Source organism: Sus scrofa, chromosome 5, assembly GCF_054392235.1.
Source record: "Sus scrofa isolate SSC_HxYL_T2T_F1_AM1 chromosome 5, Sscrofa_HxYL_maternal_Yorkshire_Landrace_v2.0, whole genome shotgun sequence".
Taxonomy (NCBI): Eukaryota; Metazoa; Chordata; class Mammalia; order Artiodactyla; family Suidae; genus Sus; species Sus scrofa.
Window position 1 is genome coordinate 483,295 of NC_139387.1, and position 18,407 is coordinate 501,701.

Consider the following 18,407-nt stretch of genomic DNA (forward strand, 5'->3'; position numbering starts at 1 on the left):
GGTCTCCGAGCCCCGCCCCCTCCGCTCGGCCGCCGGCCTCCCGGGTGACGCAGTTCCGGCGCGCCGGCTCCGACGGGCAGGCCCGTCGCACGGCGGTGACGCGGCGGCGGCGGCGGCGGCGGCGGCGGGAGCCGGGGGTCGCGCGCCCTTGCAGGGCTGAAGGGGCTGGTGGGCCGGCGGACCCGCGGGCTGGGCTCCACGCTCCATCTTCCGCGGCGCCTCTCCCGCCCGTCCCTGCCCGGGGGCCAGGAGGAGACGTCCCGTGCGAGGGCCCGGCGCGAAGAGGGGGCATGGCCAGCGTACCCCAGCTGTTGGACGACCTGTGCGAGGCCCTCCTGCCGGCTGCGAAGGCTCACTTGGGCCAGCGCCGCGGAAGCAGGAAGAGGGCCAAGCAGAGCCTCAAGAAGGTGGCCTACAATGCTCTTTTCACAAACCTGTTTCAAGATGAGGCTCGCAAGCTGCAGCCAGACCTCCCAAGACTCCCGGTGAAAAACAGGATCCTCATGCTGTCCTTCGACTTGCGAGTGGGCGGTCTAGCCGCTGAGGCCGACCGCCTGGAGGAGCTGGTGGAGGGGCTGGAGACGGCGCCTCGCGGGCCGCTGGCGGAGCTGGGCTCTGTTCTGGACCTCCTGGTGCAGCTGGCGGGCAGTGGTCCCCCTCGAGTGCTGCAGCGCAGGCGGGACTACTTCCTCCCCAAAGAGCACGTCGGCAGAAATGTTCGCTACGGCGGCTACGACTGCTGCCACCTGAGCGGGATTGAGGCGGACGTGCGCTCTATCATCTCCGGAGAGGAGGAGCTGTGTCGGGACCTAATCCGGAAGACGCTGCAGGTGATGGAGGCGGCGCCGGGCACCGGCCTGCCCGCCTTTGGGCTGTCCTCGTACGGCGACCCTTACGGGGACAGATTTGAGAGAGACACCCGAGTTTCGCTTTTCGGAGCCCTCGTGCACAGCCGCACCGCCGACCTGGACGTCCGTCTGGACCTGCCCCCGGTGCCGGACAGCGCAGACGTCTCTGGCTTGGCCATCAAGGTAGCGTGTTTGCGTCCTGCCTCCGGCTCATGAGGCTTGGGAAGTGCCTCCTTCGACCGGCCGTTGGCGGGGTAAAGGGAGGGCAGCTGGAGTCCAGGGATCTGATGCTGAGCCGGGGGGAGGGGAGAGGGGGCACCTGCTGAAGGGGTTCGCGGAGCCCCTTTCCGCCGCAGGCCCGCCACCTGCTGCTTTCCTCCCCTAAGTGACAGCACATGCTGTTAAGTCATTTCTGCCCTTGAGCTGATGTTTAGGTTAAAAACGTCCAACTCTCCCCTGTCTCGGAAGCCACATTTCAAGTGTTCAGTGGCTATATGTGACGGAAGCATTTGTCCCAAACGTATATGTAGTTTTATATGCTTTTTGTACCAATAACACGGACTTTTTCAGATTTTTTTTTTTTTTTCTTTTTAGGGCCACATCTGCGGCTTATGGAGGTTCCCAGGCCAGGGGTCTAATTGGAGCTACAGCTGCAAGCCTACGCCACAGCCACAGCAACACAGGATCCAAACCATGTCTGCAACCTACACCACAGTTCGTAGCAACGCCAGATCCTTAACCCACTGAGCGAGGCCAGGGATTGAACCCGAGACCTCATGGGTCCTAGTCAGAATCATTTCCCTTGCACCACAAGGGGAACTCCTGTCTTCTTTTTTTAGGGCCTCACCTGCGGCATATGGAGGTTCCCAGGCTAGGGGTCTAATTGGGGCTGTAGCTGCTGCGTGCTCAAAGATGCTAGTCAGAGTCGTTTCTGCTGAGCCATGACGGGAACTGCTTTTTTTTTTTTTTTTTTTTTTTTTTTTTGTCTTTTTGCCTTTTCTAGGGCCGCTCCCTCGGCATATGGAGATTCCCAGGCTAGGGGTCTAATCAGAGCTGTAGCCACTGGCCTATGCCAGAGCCACAGCAACAAGGGATCTGAGCCGTGTCTGCAACCTACACCACAGCTCACGGCCACACCGGATCCTTAACCCACTGAGCGAGGCCAGGGATCAAACCCGCAACCTCATGGTTCCTAGTCGGAGTCATTAAGCACTGAGCCACGATGGGAACTCCCAAATGTTGCCTATCAAATAGGATTGCATTTCACTAAGCAATGCTCAGAGAATTTTTTTTTTTTTTTTTTTTTTTTTGTCTTTTCTAGGGCCGCACCTGCAGCATATGGAGGTTCCCAGGCTAGGGGTCGAATGGAGCTGTAGCCACTGTCCTACACCACAGCAATGCCAGATCCTTAACCCACTGAGCAAGGCCAGAGAGGCTAGTCAGATTCATTTCCTCTGAGCCACTACAGGAACTCCCCTATGTTATTAAGTAAATTGTCATTTGCCTTTGCATTCTGTGACTTTGCTGAAAGGGTGGGCTGCCCTGGCTCCATCATTCCCTTCTATGTGGTTCCTAGATTGTCTCCAAAGGTGATGTCACAGCCAAAATCTTGATGTACATGAATTTTCCTGTGTCTGTGATTTTTTTCTTATGCTGGGTTTGCCAGAATGCATTTCTACATCAGAGGCATGCATCCTATGAACGCTTTCAGTGTAAGTTATATTGAGGCTCGGAAGCCTCAATGAGTCTGTGTTGTGTGAAACTGGACATTGATAATGAATGAACTTCTTTAGTCTCTCAAATGATTCCCTAGGGGCGAAAACATCGTGTGGTGCTTGTGGGCTGGAGCAAGTCGGAAGTCGCGTTCTGCTGGGTTTGCCCCAGAGTAGATGGGGAGTCACTGCGCGGGTGCGGGAGAGCTCCCCGCATTCTCCTCGCGCTTGGGTGACGTCTAGACACCCTGTCACGGGGGAAATGTCTTTTTCCTGCGGTCTCCAGGTCCCTCTGAGCGTGGATCAGTCCGAAGACGAAGGGTTCCAGTCGGCACCCAATCTGACTCCTGATTCCCAGTCTGAGCCGGGTGTTACTCCAGACATCGACCTGTGGGAAGCCGTGCTCACCTATGAGGCCAGCAGGCGGAGGTGCTGGGAGCAGATTGGATGGTTCGTGAGCCACTGTCCCCACCCCCCGAACGTGGCCTTTCCTCAGAGAGCCCAGATAGCTGGGATTAGCAGCTTGGAAGTGTCAGTCCAGCTGGCATACGAACTTGCCGAGTGGGTCACGTGGCCGTGGTGGTCGGGGACTGACCCTGAAAGAGTGGGTAGGAGCAGGGTGCCTCGAGCACACCTGTCCCGGGACCCCTGACCATTCAGAGGCCCTTTCCTCATGCTCTCCTTGCCCCAGGGGCGTCTCCTGTCCCTCAGGGAGCTGGTCCTGGGCTGGACGTCGAGCCTCCTTGTAGCTTCCATCTGCAGCACCTGCCCTGTGAGGGCTGGGCTTGTCCTCCTGGCTGCTCTGGGCCCTGCCGTCTGATACTGGCTGACAGAGGGAAGGAGCAAGTTATGGTGCATTGTCCGTTAAAAAGCATTTTTAGTTTTAACAAATTCTGAGAGTTTTCTTAGGCTCCTGTTATTAAGTTACTGGGAGTTCCTGTCATGGCTCAGTGGTAATGAACCCAACTGGTATCCATGAGGATGAGGGTTCGATCCCTGGCCCTGCTCAGTGGGCTAAGGATCTGGCGTTGCCATGACCTGTGGTGTAGGTCACAGATGTGGCTCGGATCTGTGTTGCTGCGGTTGTGGTGTAGGCCAGCATCTGCAGCTCCGATTTGACCCCGAGCCTGGGAACTTCTGTATGCTGCAGGTGTAGCCCTAAAAAGACCAAAAAAAAAAAAAGAAAGTTGCTTTTTTAGAGGGTTTTAAAGCACGGTTTTTCCGTTCATCAGTAGGGGTTGATGGTTTCCGAAGGGACGTTTAGGAAGCGATACCGTGTTTGGCCTCTTTTGGCCTCCGTGCTGTGCTATTCCTCAACCCCCTATGGGACCCCGCAGGCCAGCGACCCGAGGGTGCGCGTGTCCCCCCAGCCGTCCTCTGCGAGACCCGGCCTCCCTGATGTCTCCTAGAAATTCATTCTTTGCACTTTTTGGGGGCGGGCGATGATGTGCACATGACCTAAGGTTTCACACCGGCACTGCCTGGAGTGTCTCCTCAGTGGCGCCAAGGACGCCCGCAGTTTGTGACCCTCCCTCCTGTCCGTCTCCAGAACTTTATCTTCCCAAATTGACCCTCTGCCCCCAAGAACCTGACTCCCCATCCGCGCCCCTGGCACCCGCTCTCCTGCCTGTCGCCTTGATGCCGACTCCCTTAGGCACCCGGAAGCGGAAGCGGGTCCCCGCCTGCCTGAGCTGCTGCGCCGCGCGCGCTTCTCTCCGCGTCCTGTCCTCAGGGTTCCTGCCGCAGCAGCTCCTCTGACCCTTGTGTCGGGACGCCCTTCCTTTTGAGGCTGGGCCTTCGTCCCCTGGCACGCAGGGACTCTATCTCGTCAGCTCGTGGACGCTTGGGCTGTTGAGCGTGTGCTGCTGGCACCTGGGTGTTGGAACCTCGTGCTTGTTTTCAGCGTAAAGGCGCATCACCAGCGAGGTGTCAGCCTCAGGCCCGCTGTGTGCCCGTGGGTGCTGGGCGGGGGGGCATGTGCTGCTCCTCTTGGATGCTGCACAGAGCTGTCTGGCGAGGTCCCTTGCGAGCAGTGCTGAGTCTGCTGGATGCTGCCTGAGAGGCTGTGTGCTTGTTTGGGGTTCACACCTGGTCTTAGACACTTCGTCGTCTGGGGTCGCTCTTCGCTCTGCCTTGTGTTCCTGCAGCCAGGGTGCTCTGTCTGCTCACTGCCCCTCTCCCCACACAGCCCCCCCGGCCACAGAGAGGAGCCCTACCTCACCGAGGCGGGAAGGGACGCCTTCGACAGGTTCTGCAGGCTCCGCCAAGGGGAGCTGCAGGTGCTGGGGGGCGCCCTCCTGCAGGCCCCGCAGCCTGTGCTGGTGAAGGAGAGTGAGCTGGTGAAGGACACGCTGAACGTCCTGCTGGGGGTCGTGTCGGCCACGTTCTCCCTCTGTCAGGTAAGGAAGGCGCTGCGCCCCCGGCTGGGGCCGCCCGTGACAGGGTGGGGAAGCCGGCTCTGTGGCCTGCCTGGTGCGCGTCGTCTGGGTTCAGCTCTAAAAAGTGTTAATTCATGGATGTCCTTTTAAAGCGGGAACGAGGGACAGCTGTTCCTCGCCAGCAGTGAAACCGGAGAAGCGGGCCCGTTGCCGCGGATCCTCGGGACCTGCTGCGTGTGGCGACAGGCACCGCTTTTCCTGCTCCCAGGCTGCCCTGCGTGAGGGGCCTGGCGCTCTGCATTTCGCCCAGCCTTTGTCTCTTGCTGCGTGTTTATTGAGTAAGAGAAACTGCTTACAAGAGGGCAGCCTTTCGCGAGTGTTGTCCTGCAGGCTTCTTTCAGCCAGGGCCCAGTCTCTGTCTTCAGAGTTCCCTTCCGGCGGCTGTTCTCAGACTTGAGTTTGTGCTAGAAGCACATCCTGGGCCTGGACCAGATGCGCTGCCGCCGACTCCTCGGGCAGCTGGTGCTGGGCTGGGCCGCTGCTCCAGATGCCGTTTTCAGGGTCTCAGGGTTCTGCTGTGTGAGTGGCCTTTCTCTGGAGTGGGATCAATCCTCCCACCCTTTTAAAACTGTGATAAAATAACATTCCTTAAAACTTACAATCCCAACCACCTTATTTTTTATTTTTATTTCATTATGGCTGCAGCAGTGGCGTATGGAAGTTCCTGATCTGGGGATTGAATCTCAGTCACAGCTTTGACCTTTGTCACAGCTGTAGCAACGCCACTGCTTCCTTTAACCCACTGCACTGGGCTGGGGATCAAATCTGCACCTCCACAGGGACCTAAGCCACTGCAATTGTGTCCTTAACCCACTGTGCTACAGTGAGAACTCATCTTAACCACTTTGCAGTGGTCTAGGTAGCAGTAATTACCTTCACAATGTTGTGTAACCACCCCACTAGTTTTTTTTTTTTTCTTGGGCCATACCTGTAGCATATGGAAGTTTCCAGGCTAGAGGTCGAATCCAAGCTGCAGCTGCTGGCCTACAGCACAGCTACAGCAATGCGAGATCTGAGTCATGTCTGTGACCGCCACAGCTCATGGCAATGCTGGGTCCTTAACCTGCTGAGCAAGGCCAGGGATTGTACCCGCATCCTCATGGATACTAGTTGGATTTGTTACAGCAGAGCCACAATGGGAATTCCTGGAGTTTTGTAGTTTTAGCTTTAAGTTTAGGCGTTTGATCTATTTTGAGTTAATTTTTGTTTCTGGTATAAAGGGAAGGTCCAACTGAAATCTTTTGCATGCGGATATTCCATTTACCCAGCACTATTTGTTGAAAACACCACTTTTTCCCTCATTGAATGATACCTGTGAGGTGTTGCCAATTAATTGACCTTATATGTGAGTGTTTACTTCTGGGCTCTGTTCTGTTCCATTGGTCTTCACATCTGTCCTTATGTCCGTGCCACACTGTTTTGATTTCTATAGCTTTGTAGGAAGTGTGAGTTTTCCAGGTTGGTTTTTTTTTTTTTTTTTTTTTTTTAAGATTGTTGTGGTTATTCAGGCCCTTTGTAATTCCATATGAATTTTAGAGTTAGGGTTTTTCTATTTCTGTAAATGATACCTTTGGGATATTGATAGGAATGGTATTGAATTCAGAGGTCACTTTGGGTATATTATTATCTAACAATTTTAGATATTCCAGTTCATGAACATGGGATGTCTTTCTATTTATTTAAGTCTTTAATTTCTTTCAGCAATGTTTCCTAATTTTCACAGCAACAAGTCTTTTGTCTTCTTGGGTAAATTTATTTCTACATTTTTTTCTTTGTCTTTTTAGTATTTCTACGTATTTTATTCTTTTTTTTTTTTTTTTTTTGTCTTTTTGTTGTTGTTGTTGTTGTTGCTGCTATTTCTTGGGCCGCTCCTGCGGCATATGGAGGTTCCCAGGCTAGGGGTTGAAGCGGAGCTGTAGCCACCGGCCTACGCCAGAGCCACAGCAACGCGAGATCCAAGCCGCGTCTGCAACCTACACCATAGCTCACGGCAATGCCAGATCATTAACCCACTGAGCAAGGGCAGGGACCGAACCCGCAACCTCATGGTTCCTAGTCGGATTCGTTAACCACTGCGCCACGACGGGAACTCCCGTATTTTATTCTTTGTTTGTTTGTTTTTGGTCTTTTTGCCTTTTCTAGGGCTGCACCCACGGCATATGGAGGTTCCCAGGCTAGGGGTCTAATCAGAGCTGTAGCCGCCAGCCTACACCAGAGCCATAGCAACTCTGGATCTGAGCCACGTCTGTGACTTACACCACAGCTCACGGCAACACCGGATCATCAACCTATGAGTGAGGCCAGGCATCTAACCCAATCCTCAAGGATACTAGTTGGGTTCATTAACCACTGAGCCATGACAGGAACCTTTTTCATTTCTGTTTTTGTTTTGGCTGTGCCCACTACATGTAGAACTTCTGGGGCCAGGAATTGAATCCATGCTACAGTGGCAACCTGAGCCATGGCAGTGATAACACTGGATCCTTAGCCTGATGGGCCCCCAGGGAACTCCTCAGTTTCCACTTTTGGATTGTTTATTGCAACTGTGTAGAAATACAACTGATTTTTCTGTGTTGATTTTGTATCCTGGAACTTTGCTGAATTCATTTGTTAGCTCTAACAGGTATTTATTTATTTATTTACTTATTTATTATTTTGCTTTTTAGGGCTGCACCTGTGGCCTATGGAGGTTCCCAGGCTAGGGGTCAAATCCGAGCTGTAGCTGCTGGCCTACCCCACAGCCACGGCAATGCTGGATCCTTAACCCACTAAGCAAGGCCGGGGATGGAACCTGCGTCCTCATGGATGCTAGTCAGATTCATTTCTGTGAGCCATGACGGGAACGCCTATTGAGTGTTTTCATTGTGAAAGGCTGTTGAGTTTTCTCAGAATTTTTTTTTCGTCAGTTGAGATGAGCCTATATAGTTTTTTCCTTCATTCTGTTAATGTGGCATGTTGCATTGATTTTTTGGCATATTACATTGAAAAACTTTTTGACTGCCCCTAGGCATATGGAGTGCCTGGGCCAGGGATCAGATTTGGGTCACCATTTGTGAGCTACACCACAGCTTTGGCAGTGCCAAGTCCTTTAACTCACTATGCTGGGCTGGGATCAAACGTGTGACCTGGTGCTGCAGACACGCCACTGATCCCACTGCACCACAGCAGGAGCTCCATGTATTCCTGAGATAAAACCCACTTAGTCATGGTACAGAATCCTTTAACATGCTGTTAGATTCAGTTTGTTAGTGTTTTTTGTTTGGTTTGGTTTGTTTTTTTTGTTTTTTTTTTTTTTTTTTTTTTTTTTTTAATCCTTTCTAGGGCCACATTCGTGGCACATGGAGGTTCCTAGGCTAGGGGTCTAATCAGAGTTGTAGCCACCGGCTTATACCAGAGCCACAGCAACGCGGGGTCCGAGCCGCGTCTGCGCCCTACACCACAGCTCACGGCAATGCCTGGTCCTTGACCCACTGAGCGAGGCCAGGGATCAAACCCGCAACCTCATGGTTCCTAGTCGGATTCATTAGCCACTGTGCCACGACGGGAACTCCTTATCAAGGATTTTTGCATCTGTGTTCATAAGGGATGTTGGCCTGTAGTTTTTTCCCTGTAATGTCTTCGTCTTGTTTTGGCATCAATGCAGTAACAGCCTCTTAGAATTAGGAAGTGTTGGAGTTCCCATTGTGGCTCAGTGGTTAACGAATCCGACTAGGAACCATGAGGTTGAGGGTTTGATCCCCACCCTTGCTCAGTGGGTTAACGATCCGGCGTTGCCATGAGCTGTGGTGTAGGTTGCAGACGCGGCTCGGATCCTGCATTGCTGTGGCTCTGGCGCAGGCCGGCGTCTACAGCTCCGATTCAACCCCTAGCCTGGGAACCTCCACATGCCGAGGGAGCGGCCCTGGAAATGGCAAAATGACAAAAAAAAACAAAGAATTTGGAAGACTTTAGGAATAACTGGTATTAATTCTTTACTTGTTTGGTAGAATTTACCAGTGAAGCCATCTCGTCTTGGACTTTGTAGGGGTTTTGCTGTTTTTATTCTCTTTAAATTATAAAACTCAGATGACGTTGATGTTTTCCACCTGGACTTGCTGGGAGGTGTTGTACTGGCCGCAGCCCATTGCCTGGACGGCTGTAGGCACCCACTCACTGGGCCTGAAGTGCTTGTTCAGCCTGTTTCATCTGTGGTCAGCCCCAACCCCACAGGCATCCCTGCGCTACACCAGGCCAGCGTCGGGTTCGGCTGGCCCTCGTGGTTCTTAGTACTAGTGTAGGGTACCCCCAGCAAGACTCCATCAGGGAACTTTGAAGAACAAGGTTTATTGAGCACGGGCCCTGGGGGCACACGCATGCCCACGGCCACACAGAGAGGGCTTAGATAGGGAGGGGTCTGAGAGGGGTCTGCGGTTCTGACTTCAGGGCAGTTGAGGGTGAAGTGCTTAGGGTTTCACAGGGTCACTCTTTTTTTTTGTCTTTTTGTCTCTTTAGGGCTGAACCCACGGCATATGGAGGTTCCCAGGCTAGGGGTCCAATTGGAGCTGTAGCCACCGGCCTACACCACAGCCACAGCAATACCAGATCCGAGCCGCATCTGCGATCTACACCACAGCTCACGGCCACGCCGGATCCTTAACCCACTGAGCGAGGCCAGGGATCAAACCCACAACCTCGTGGTTCCTCGTCGGATTCGCTTCTGTTGTGCCGTCGTAGGAACTCCTGTTTCAGGAATTTGTCCATGTCATCTAGGTTCTTTAATTTGTTGGCCTATGATTGTTCGTAGGGCTAAATCCTTTTCACTTCTGCAAAATCAGTAGTGATGGCCCCATCTTGATTCCCGATTTTAGTAATGACTCTTTCTTTTTTCTTAGTCCATCTGAAGCTTTGTTGGTCTTTTCAGAGAACTAACTCTTGACGTTTGGTTTCATGATTGTCTCTCTTGTTTCTGTTCTCCCCTTTATTTATCTCCACTCTCTCTCTACAGTTTCTTCTTTGTTAGCTGGGGCTTCTTCTGCTCTTTTGCTGCGTCTTTGATGTGTACAGTCTGCTTATTTGAGATCTTCCTCCTCTTTAATTTCTTTTTTAAAAAAATAAAGTCTAGTTGATTGGCAGCGTTGTGCCGATTTCCACTGTACGGCCGAGGGGCGCGGTCCTGCATTGGCACGTGTATTCCGCTTTCTCACGTTAGCGTCTGCTGTGGGGCTGTCCCATGAGACTGGACAGAGTTCCCTGTGCTACAGCAGGACCTCACTGCCCATGCATTCTCTTCCTTCTCTTGAAAGCGGGTCTTGGCAGCCGTGCATTCCCCCCCGCCCCGCACTCTCTGCACGCCGTGAGTTTGGTCGGAATCAGCCCGCTCGTGGGTTGGCTCAGGGCTTGTGTTTGCGAAGACTGTTATGGGGAAGTCGTGTGGGTGGCAGGTATTGCTGTGCCTCTCCTGTGGTTTCCTCAGGCAGGTGCTTGGGAGTTGATCAGATCAATGGTGAGCACTTGCTTACAGCCTCAGCCCCCAGGCAGGTGTTTGTGGGCACCTCGCAGGTGGCATGGGAGACTGTCTTCCGCGCCCTTTGCTGTTTGTGTGTCTTGGCCTGGTCTTGGGGGCACCCTGAGCAGTGGCGAGGTCCGGTATGTGGGGGGACTGGGAGGCGGCGCTATGGTGGGCTCTGGGTGCCTGGCCCCAGTGACCTCTCCTTTGTCCTGTCCAGCCAGCTCAGGCCTTCACAGTGAAGCGGGGCGTCCATGTGTCAGGGGCGTCCCCCGAGAGCGTCAGCAGCCTCCTCTCAGAGGTGGCCGAGTGTGGGACCCACTACGCGCGCCTGAGCGACTTCTCCCTGCAGCCTGTGCTGGACTCCTCATGCAGCAAGGGCCTCGTGTTCCAGGTACGGCCTGGCCTCACACTGTCGCGGGTGTCCCTCTGGAGAAGAGCCTCAGAGGTCCCGCCAGGACAAACCTTTTTTCCTCGGTGACGTCCAGTCCGTGTTGCGCTTCAGGGATGGAGGCTGGCCATCCATGTCTGACTCGCTCGTTACCCCATCGGAAGCTGGGCACCTGTGTTTGGGCCACGAGACACTGTGGGGCGGTGTGGCTGGTGCTGGGGGTTCTGGGGGCAGGACACAGTGTGTACTGGGCACATGCTGCCTGTTCCCCACTGTGCCCCCTGGCTCGGATCTAAAGCAGCTCCTCCTGAAAGCCTGCTCACTGGCCCGTACACTGGGCACGGCGCCCAGGATGCAAAGGGGCAGGCGTCCAGACAGAGGAGGGCGGCAGGCGCTGGCTTGGTCCTTTCATATTCGCACCGCGGTGGGGTTGTCGGGATGACGCGAGAGGAGCTTTAGGTGCTGGGGCAGGTCTGGGGGGCCGGGAGGGCAGGAAGAGGCCAAGGCAGCCCTGCCGTGTGGGTCGTTTGGGATGTGAAGGCAGGGCAGCTGGCTCCTTGCTGCTGGGTTCTGGAGTGTTCCATGCAGGCCTCCTGAGCTGGGGCCACACTGCTGTGGTGCTGCCCAGGACGTGAGTCCTCGAGACCTCAGAGTTGGCGTCTGTGCACAAAGCCGGGCCACCTGAGATCCAGGGTCCGGACTCCTAGTGTAGCCGCCCTGGCTGCAGACACAGGATTTGCAGTGGCTGTGGTCTTCCGGCTGGGCTGGGCTGTCTGCATGTGACCCCCGGAGGCCCAATCTGGGGTGGGGAGAGGTAGCACCTGCTGGTTCCCAGCCTCTCTCCTCCACCCCTGCCCTGCAGGCCTTCACCAGCGGCCTGAGAAGGTACCTGCAGTATTACCGGGCTTGCGTCCTCTCCACGCCGCCCACCCTGAGCCTCCTGACCATTGGCTTTCTCTTCAAGAAACTGGGCCGGCAGCTGAGGTGAGCCTCGGCTTGGTGGCTCGTGGGGGCAGGTGGGAGGCCCATGAAACAGCCCTGGTGGGCGGGTGTCTGGCAAGCCCTTGCCCCAGCCAAATTCACGATGTGCTGGGTGCTGTCTGTTGGCAGAGCGCCACCCGGGCCTTGACCAGGGACTCCTGTCTGAGAGGCACACAGGGTGGCCCTGGCACACAGGAGTCAGTTGGTAAACAGCTGGCAGAGTGTCTGCCGTGGGCGCCATCTGGAGGAGGCAGGGTGTGGGGCGGCAGGGAGGTGTGTTCAGTGGGAGAGGGGTTCTTGCAGACAGAGGGGCAGGAGTGTGGGGCCCCTGGGGCTGGAGATGGGGTGCAGGGGGGGAGGCAGGAGCCTGGGGGGTCTGGAGGGTGCTGTGAGGGGGCTGGGCTGCCATGCAGAGCACAGCTTGCAGCCGGGTGGAGGGGCAGGGGGCCCCGGGGGACTTGGTAGCCATCCAGGACAGGGAGGCAAGGTGGTGGGTGCAGGAGGGGTCGCAGGGCAGAGTTGCAGGTGGGGAAGGGTCATGGGCTCTGGAGGGATTCAGAGTCTTGGCCAGTTCTGGGAAGGAGGTGGAGGTGCACGGGGGGTCCTGGGGTCCCCCGTGGGGGGGATTCTGGCAGGAAGCTCAAAGCTGAGGTCCCTGAGGTGCCAGTGGTTTTTTGGTTTTTTTTTTTTTTTTTTCCTTTTTTTTTTTTCCCAGTGGTTTTTAAAGCTGGACCAGAGCAGGGCTAGGACAGGTTCTGCTCGCCTGGTCTCACTGGCCTCTGTGTCTAGGTACCTGGCCGAGCTCTGTGGTGTGGGCACCGCACTCCCGGGCACTGGCGGAGGAGAGCCCAGGGCAGCATTCCCCACTGTGAGTCTGGATTCCTGCCGAGAGTGTAGACCCGGCCGCCGCCTGCCGTGTGTGGTGCCTGCACTGACCCTCTTCCCTGTGTCTCCAGGGGGTGAGGCTGCTCTCCTACCTCTACCAGGAGGCCCTGGACAACTGCAGCAACGAGCACTACCCGGTGTTGCTGTCTCTCCTGAAGACCAGCTGCGAGCCCTACACGCGGTGCGGTGGGCGCAGGGCGGGGCCGCACTCAGTCCCAACAGAGTTTGGGCTTATCCTCTAGTTAAGACACCTGCTGAGCACAGGCCTTGCAGTTGAGGAGGGGGAGGGCAGGATAGGTGGGCTTGGATAGGTGGTAGGGGGCAGGTGGGCTGGGGCAGCGCTCTCGCCCCACGCCTCACCGTGGCCCACCCGCCCTGGCAGGTTCATCCACGACTGGGTTTACAGCGGGGTTTTCAGAGATGTTTATGGCGAGTTCATGATCCAGGTGAACCACGAGTACCTGGGCTGCAGAGGTAGGTGTGCCTCTGGGCTGGGCCTCCCCCGTGCCGGGCGGGTCGGGGCCACGGCTGCATGCAGACCCTGTGTGTCCTGTCCCACATGTAGACAAGTCTTACTGGACCCACGGCTACGTGCTCGTTTCCAAAGAGGTGGAGGCCTGCGTCCCCGTGTTCCTGAAGCACGTTGCCCACGACGTGTACGTGTGCGGGAAGACCATCAACCTGCTGAAGCTCTGCTGCCCCCGGGTGAGGGCCTGACAGGCACCCCTTGCCCTGGGCTGCTTGTTGCGCCGTGGCGATGGCCTCGGCGGTTGGGTCCCTAGGCGGCCTGGCCCTCTGTCCTCAGCCCTGGGTTGGCTGCCTGGGAGCAGGGGTCACGGGGAGCATTTCCCCGAGTTTCATGCGCGGCCCTCTTGAGTGTCTGGTTCCAAGAGAGGAGGAAAAGCTGCAGGCATTTCAGAGCCCCTCTGCTCCCTCCTCCCCATGGAAACTGCCCCCGGAGGGCAGGGACGGGCTGTGTCGGTGGGACGGAGAACCCAAGCTGTTGCGGGAGTAGTGGCCCTCTGGCCTGGGGCGGCTGTGGAGGGGCTGTGCTGTGGAGCGAGCCCTGTGCCGGGCAGCCTCTGGGGGAAGCTGCTGTCTGATGTCCCAGCAGGCTGGCCAGCCGGTCGCAGGCCAGATCAGTGGGCAGCAGCTGCGCCCGTGCGGGGCTGTCAGACGGGAGCCGCCAGGACAGGCTCAGGGCCCAGTGGGAGCAGCTGGTGCCGCTTCGTTGCTGAGGGGATCATTGCTGAGTCCCCTCGTTGCTGAATCCCCGGGTGCTGTGAGAGACTGGCTGCGGGGCGGGGCGGCTCCTGAGAAGGGTGGGGCTCCCGAGGAGGTGGGGCTTCGGGGAGGGGTGGGGCTCTGAGGAGGTGGGGCTCCAGGAAGGGGTGGGGCTCTGAGGAGGTGGGGCTCCAGGGAGGGGTGGGGCTCTGAGGAGGTGGGGCTTCGGGGAGGGGTGGGGCTCTGAGGAGGTGGGGCTCCTGGGGAGGGTGGGGCGTGGCTCTGGGGAGAAGAGGGCGGGGCGCCGGCTGTGCTGCCTGGGTTGACTCAGTGAGTGAGTGTGGTTGTGTCCGGTCTCCTCGGCTAGTGGGAGCCAGAGGTGGTCTCTGCCACAGGGCAGCCTCGGCCTGGATGGACCCCCACAGAGCCTGGGATGTCCTCAGAGCCGTGCAGCCTGCCAGTGAGGCATGCAGTGTTCTTGAGAAAGCAGGCTGTCCACGCAGGTCACCGGACAGGGGCAGAGCGGGATGTGGCTCTGAGTATCGCTGGGCTCACTGCAGGTCCTCCTCCCCGACAGCATTACCTCTGCTGCTCTGACGTCCCTGTCCCTCGCATCTCGGTGATTTTTTCCCTCGAGGAGTTGAAGGATATCGAGAAGGACTGCGCCATCTACGTGGGACGGATGGAGAGGGTGGCACGCCACAGCTCCCTCAGCAAGGAGGAGAAGGTGTGGGGCGCCCGGGTCTTTGCTTGCGCCCCGTCTCCGTGTTCCTCCTGGGGCTGGCCGAGTGATGGCTCCAGGGCAGCAGGGCCCGAGGTTCTTGCGCTCGGCGGCCTCTGTGAGCTCCCCTCCTGTTCAGAAGGGGCAGGTGTACTAGGGCCAGAGCTTCCAGCCTCCTGTGTGGCGGAGGTGGAGGGGGCGTTGATGGAGCCTCCGAGGCCCAACATCTGGTGCTTAGCAGGGAGATGTGAGCAGGGCAGACCCCAGAGAACAAAGAGGGGGGTGAGAGCTGGAGTGGGAGAAGAGCCAGCCTGTTTGGGCAGCCTGGGCCTGGTCCTCCATCCTATCCCATCCTCCAGATTGCTCTGTGAGGCTGTGTCAGCTGCCCCGGGAACCAGCCTTGTCACTGTGCAGGATGGGCACTTTTGCCCTCAGAGCCTGGCCACTGTCCTCGGACAGCCCACCCAAGGTCCGAGCAGACACACCCCTCCACCGGGCCCACCCAGGGGAGGGGGCAGAGGCCGAGATGCCTCAATCCCTGGTGGTCTTTTTCAGGAATTACGAATGGAAATCGCAAAGCAAGAGCTGATTGTCCACGCCCGGGAAGCGGCATCCAGGGTCCTGAGCGCGCTCAGTGGTGCGTGTGGCCCCGTCCCCGCTCTGCCTCTGGGGCAGCCTGCTGCGGCTCCTCACAGCAGCGCCCCTCGAACTCTCATCGCAGATCGGCAGATGTCCAAGCGGATGGCCTTGGATGCCCGGAAGCGAGAGCAGTTTCAGAGGCTGAAGGAGCAGTTTATGAGAGACCAGGAGGTGGGTGGGCTCCTCCTGGGGGGCGCAGGCTCGGGGGGGCGGCTTTACCAGCGAGGCTGCCTGTGCGGGTTGTCGTGCAGCGTCGCCGGGCAGCCAGGCAGGAGGAGCTGGATGACGACTTCAGCTATGCCCGCGAGCTCCGAGACCGGGAGAGGAGGTTGAAGGCCCTGGAGGAGCAGCTGGAGAGGAAGGCGAGGTAGGGCGGCATGGGCATGGTGCCACTCCAGGTGGACCTTCCCGGGACGAGGGCGCTGCAAGGGCACCACTGCTGGTTTGATCTTCGTGGCTGTTTACCCCTTCTGAAACTTTCAAGTGCCCGCTCAGGCAGCTGGGGAGTGGTCTGAACTCAGGGTGTCTCCTCACCATCGGTTTGTATGGTCGGGATCCAGGCTTAGCCCACACACTGTCCCCATCCCCTGTTTCTTTTGAGTTAAGCAGTTCCTGTTGCATTTATTTTGAAGCCTGTCAGCAGCCTGGCTGAAGTGGGCACTTGCCTGGCACCCCGTCCCAGTCTGTCTCTTGCTGTGTCATCAGAATGCCCCGCTCTCCCCTGCACTTCCTAAGCTGGCGAGCTGGCGGCTTGGGGCCTTTTGTGGGAGCTGTCACTTCCTGCTTGTTGTCTGGGGTCTCAGGTGTCCTGGCCGTGGGGACAGTGAGTGGAGCTGTGATGGAGCCAGTGGCTGACTGAGGGGTGCGCTTTATCTGCGCATGTGCACCCGTGCCGTCCTGTGTGTGTACACACGTGTGTTTGTGTGTGTGTGGGTAGATGTCATTCTCCTGCTTACATGGGAAGGAAGCTGGGTGCAGAGGCTGTGCCCCTGGAATTCCTGCTGTGGCTCAGCAGATTAAGGACCTGACGTAGTCGGTGAGGATGTGGGTCTGATCCTGGCCTTGCTCAGTGGTTAAGAGTCTGGTGTTGCCGTGAGCTGTGGCCTGGGTCACAGATGCAGCCTCGTGTTGCTGTGGCTGTGGTGTAGGCCCCAGCTGCAGCTCTGGTTCGACTGCCGGCCTGGGAATGTCCCTGTGCCGTGGGTGCAGCTAAAGAAGAAAGAAAAGAAAATCATTGGGCATAACATGCCAAGCTAGCTTTTCTTTCTTTTCTTTTTTCTTTTTTTTCTTTTTTTGTCTTTCTGCCTTTTCTAGGGCCGCTCCTGTGGCATATGGAGGTTCCCAGGCTAGGGGTCGAATCGGACCTGTAGCCACCGGCCTCCACCCCAGCCACAGCCACGCGGGATCCGAGCTGCGTCTGCAACCTACCCCACAGCTCACGGCAACTCTGGGTCCTTAACCCACTGAGCAAGGCCAGGGCTCGAACCCGCAACCTCATGGTTCCTAGTCGGATTTGTTAACCACTGCGCCATGACAGGAACTCCATTTTTTTTTTTTTTTTTTCTTTTTCTTTTTTGGCTGCCCTGTGGCACATGGAATTCCTGGGCCAGGGATCAGATCCAAGCCGTAGTTGCGACCTATGCTGCAGCTGCATCCATGCTGGTTGCTTTAACCCACTGTGCCAGGCTGGGGATCAAATCTGTGCCCTGGTGCTGCAGGGACGCCACTGATCCTGTAGTGCCACAGCGGGAACTCCTGTGCCATATTTTTGATTCCACATATAAGTGATAGAATACAGTGTTTGTTTTTTTCTTTCTGGCTTACTTCACTGAGTACGACAACACCTAGGTCCATCCATGTTGCTATAGATGGTATCGTTTCATTCTTTTTAGTGGCTGAATAATATTCCCTTGTGTGTGTGTACCATATCCTTTTTTTGTCTTTTTAGGGCTGCACCCACGGCACATGGAGGTTGCCAGGTTAGGGGTCTAATCGGAGCTGTAGCTGCTGGCCTACGCCACAGCCACGGCAACACCAGATCTGAGCCCCATCTGTGACCTACACCACAGCTCACGGCAACGCCGGATCCTTAACCCACTGAGGAAGGCCAGGGATTGAACCCGCAACCTCATTTGTTAACCGCTGCGCCATGACGGGAGCTCCTGTACCATATCCTCTTTATCCACTCCTCTGCTCAGGTTGCTTCCATGTCTTAGCTATTGTGAATAGTGCTGCAGGGAATATTAGAATACAGGTATCTTTTCAAATTACAGCTGCAGCTGAGGAGCAAGGCCTGACTCCTAGAAGGCCTGGGCAGCTCCCAGCCCCTCACCAGTCCCTTCTGTCACGCTATGTAGGAGCTCAGTCTGGTAGTCACTCAGCAGACGCCTGCTGTGCCAGGGGCAGAGAGACCTGCAGGTGTTGAGGGGGCCTGGGAAGGTGCCAAGCATGTGGGCTGCCTGTCGGAGGCCTGTGCCACCAAGAGCTGTCCAGCCCCTGGGGCACTGGCTGCACAGTGGGCTGACCACGGTGACCAGTCCTGTGTGTGGTTGCAGGCAGGCGCTGGTGGATCATTATAGCAAGTTGTCCGCAGAGGCTGCTCGTCGGGAGCGGAAGGCGCTGTGGAGGGTCCAGAGGCACAGGCTGGCGGACGCTCGGCGTCGCTTTCTCTTAGAGGAGGAGAAGCGTGTTCAGGTGATGCCAAAGCTGCAGTTGGGAGCTCTCCGCTCTGCTCTCAGGAACTCCGGACCCCCTGGTGCCATGCACAGACCTGCCCGCATGCCCTCGAGGAGGGGTGGGTGGTGCTGTTGTCGTCGCTTGTCGGTGCTGTGACCGGGAAGAGGTGGTGCCGGGTGCTGGCCAGGCTGCAGCAAAGCACTGCGCAAGCTGCCCCGTGGGGGGGGCGTAGCAGTCGTGGGCGGTGGGGACGCTGCTGCCTCTCATCCTGCTGGTCGGTTTTCAGGGGATGCTGGGAGCTGTGTCTGAGGGGAAGCCCCCGGAGCCGCTGGCCGTCCTCCCAGGTGCCTGCTCCCAGGTGAGAGCTGCTCCCAGGCTGGGGGCTGGGCCTGTGTCCCCACTGCCCC

At 57.0% G+C, this 18,407-nt stretch overlaps 1 protein-coding gene across 16 annotated transcripts in view; it reads left to right on the forward strand.

Annotated features, from left to right (window-relative positions):
* The first annotated feature begins 94 nt into the window (after positions 1-94).
* TUBGCP6 (tubulin gamma complex component 6) overlaps positions 95-18,407 on the forward strand; it is a 30,258-nt gene continuing 11,945 nt past the window's right edge. For 7 of the 16 annotated variants that reach the window (XR_014845283.1, XR_014845284.1, XM_085024669.1 and 4 more), the window contains exons 1-15: positions 95-1,031; positions 2,847-3,010; positions 4,749-4,959; positions 10,704-10,877; positions 11,737-11,858; positions 12,645-12,723; positions 12,812-12,921; positions 13,123-13,214; positions 13,306-13,445; positions 14,542-14,691; positions 15,241-15,322; positions 15,407-15,495; positions 15,576-15,691; positions 17,862-18,018; positions 18,287-18,358. Coding sequence is in view for 10 of the 16 variants with exons in the window: in XM_085024669.1 (XP_084880795.1) it covers positions 291-1,031; positions 2,847-3,010; positions 4,749-4,959; positions 10,704-10,877; positions 11,737-11,858; positions 12,645-12,723; positions 12,812-12,921; positions 13,123-13,214; positions 13,306-13,445; positions 14,542-14,691; positions 15,241-15,322; positions 15,407-15,495; positions 15,576-15,691; positions 17,862-18,018; positions 18,287-18,358 (2,499 nt within the window). In the remaining 6 variants the exon portion in view is untranslated. 16 annotated transcript variants of the gene reach the window in all.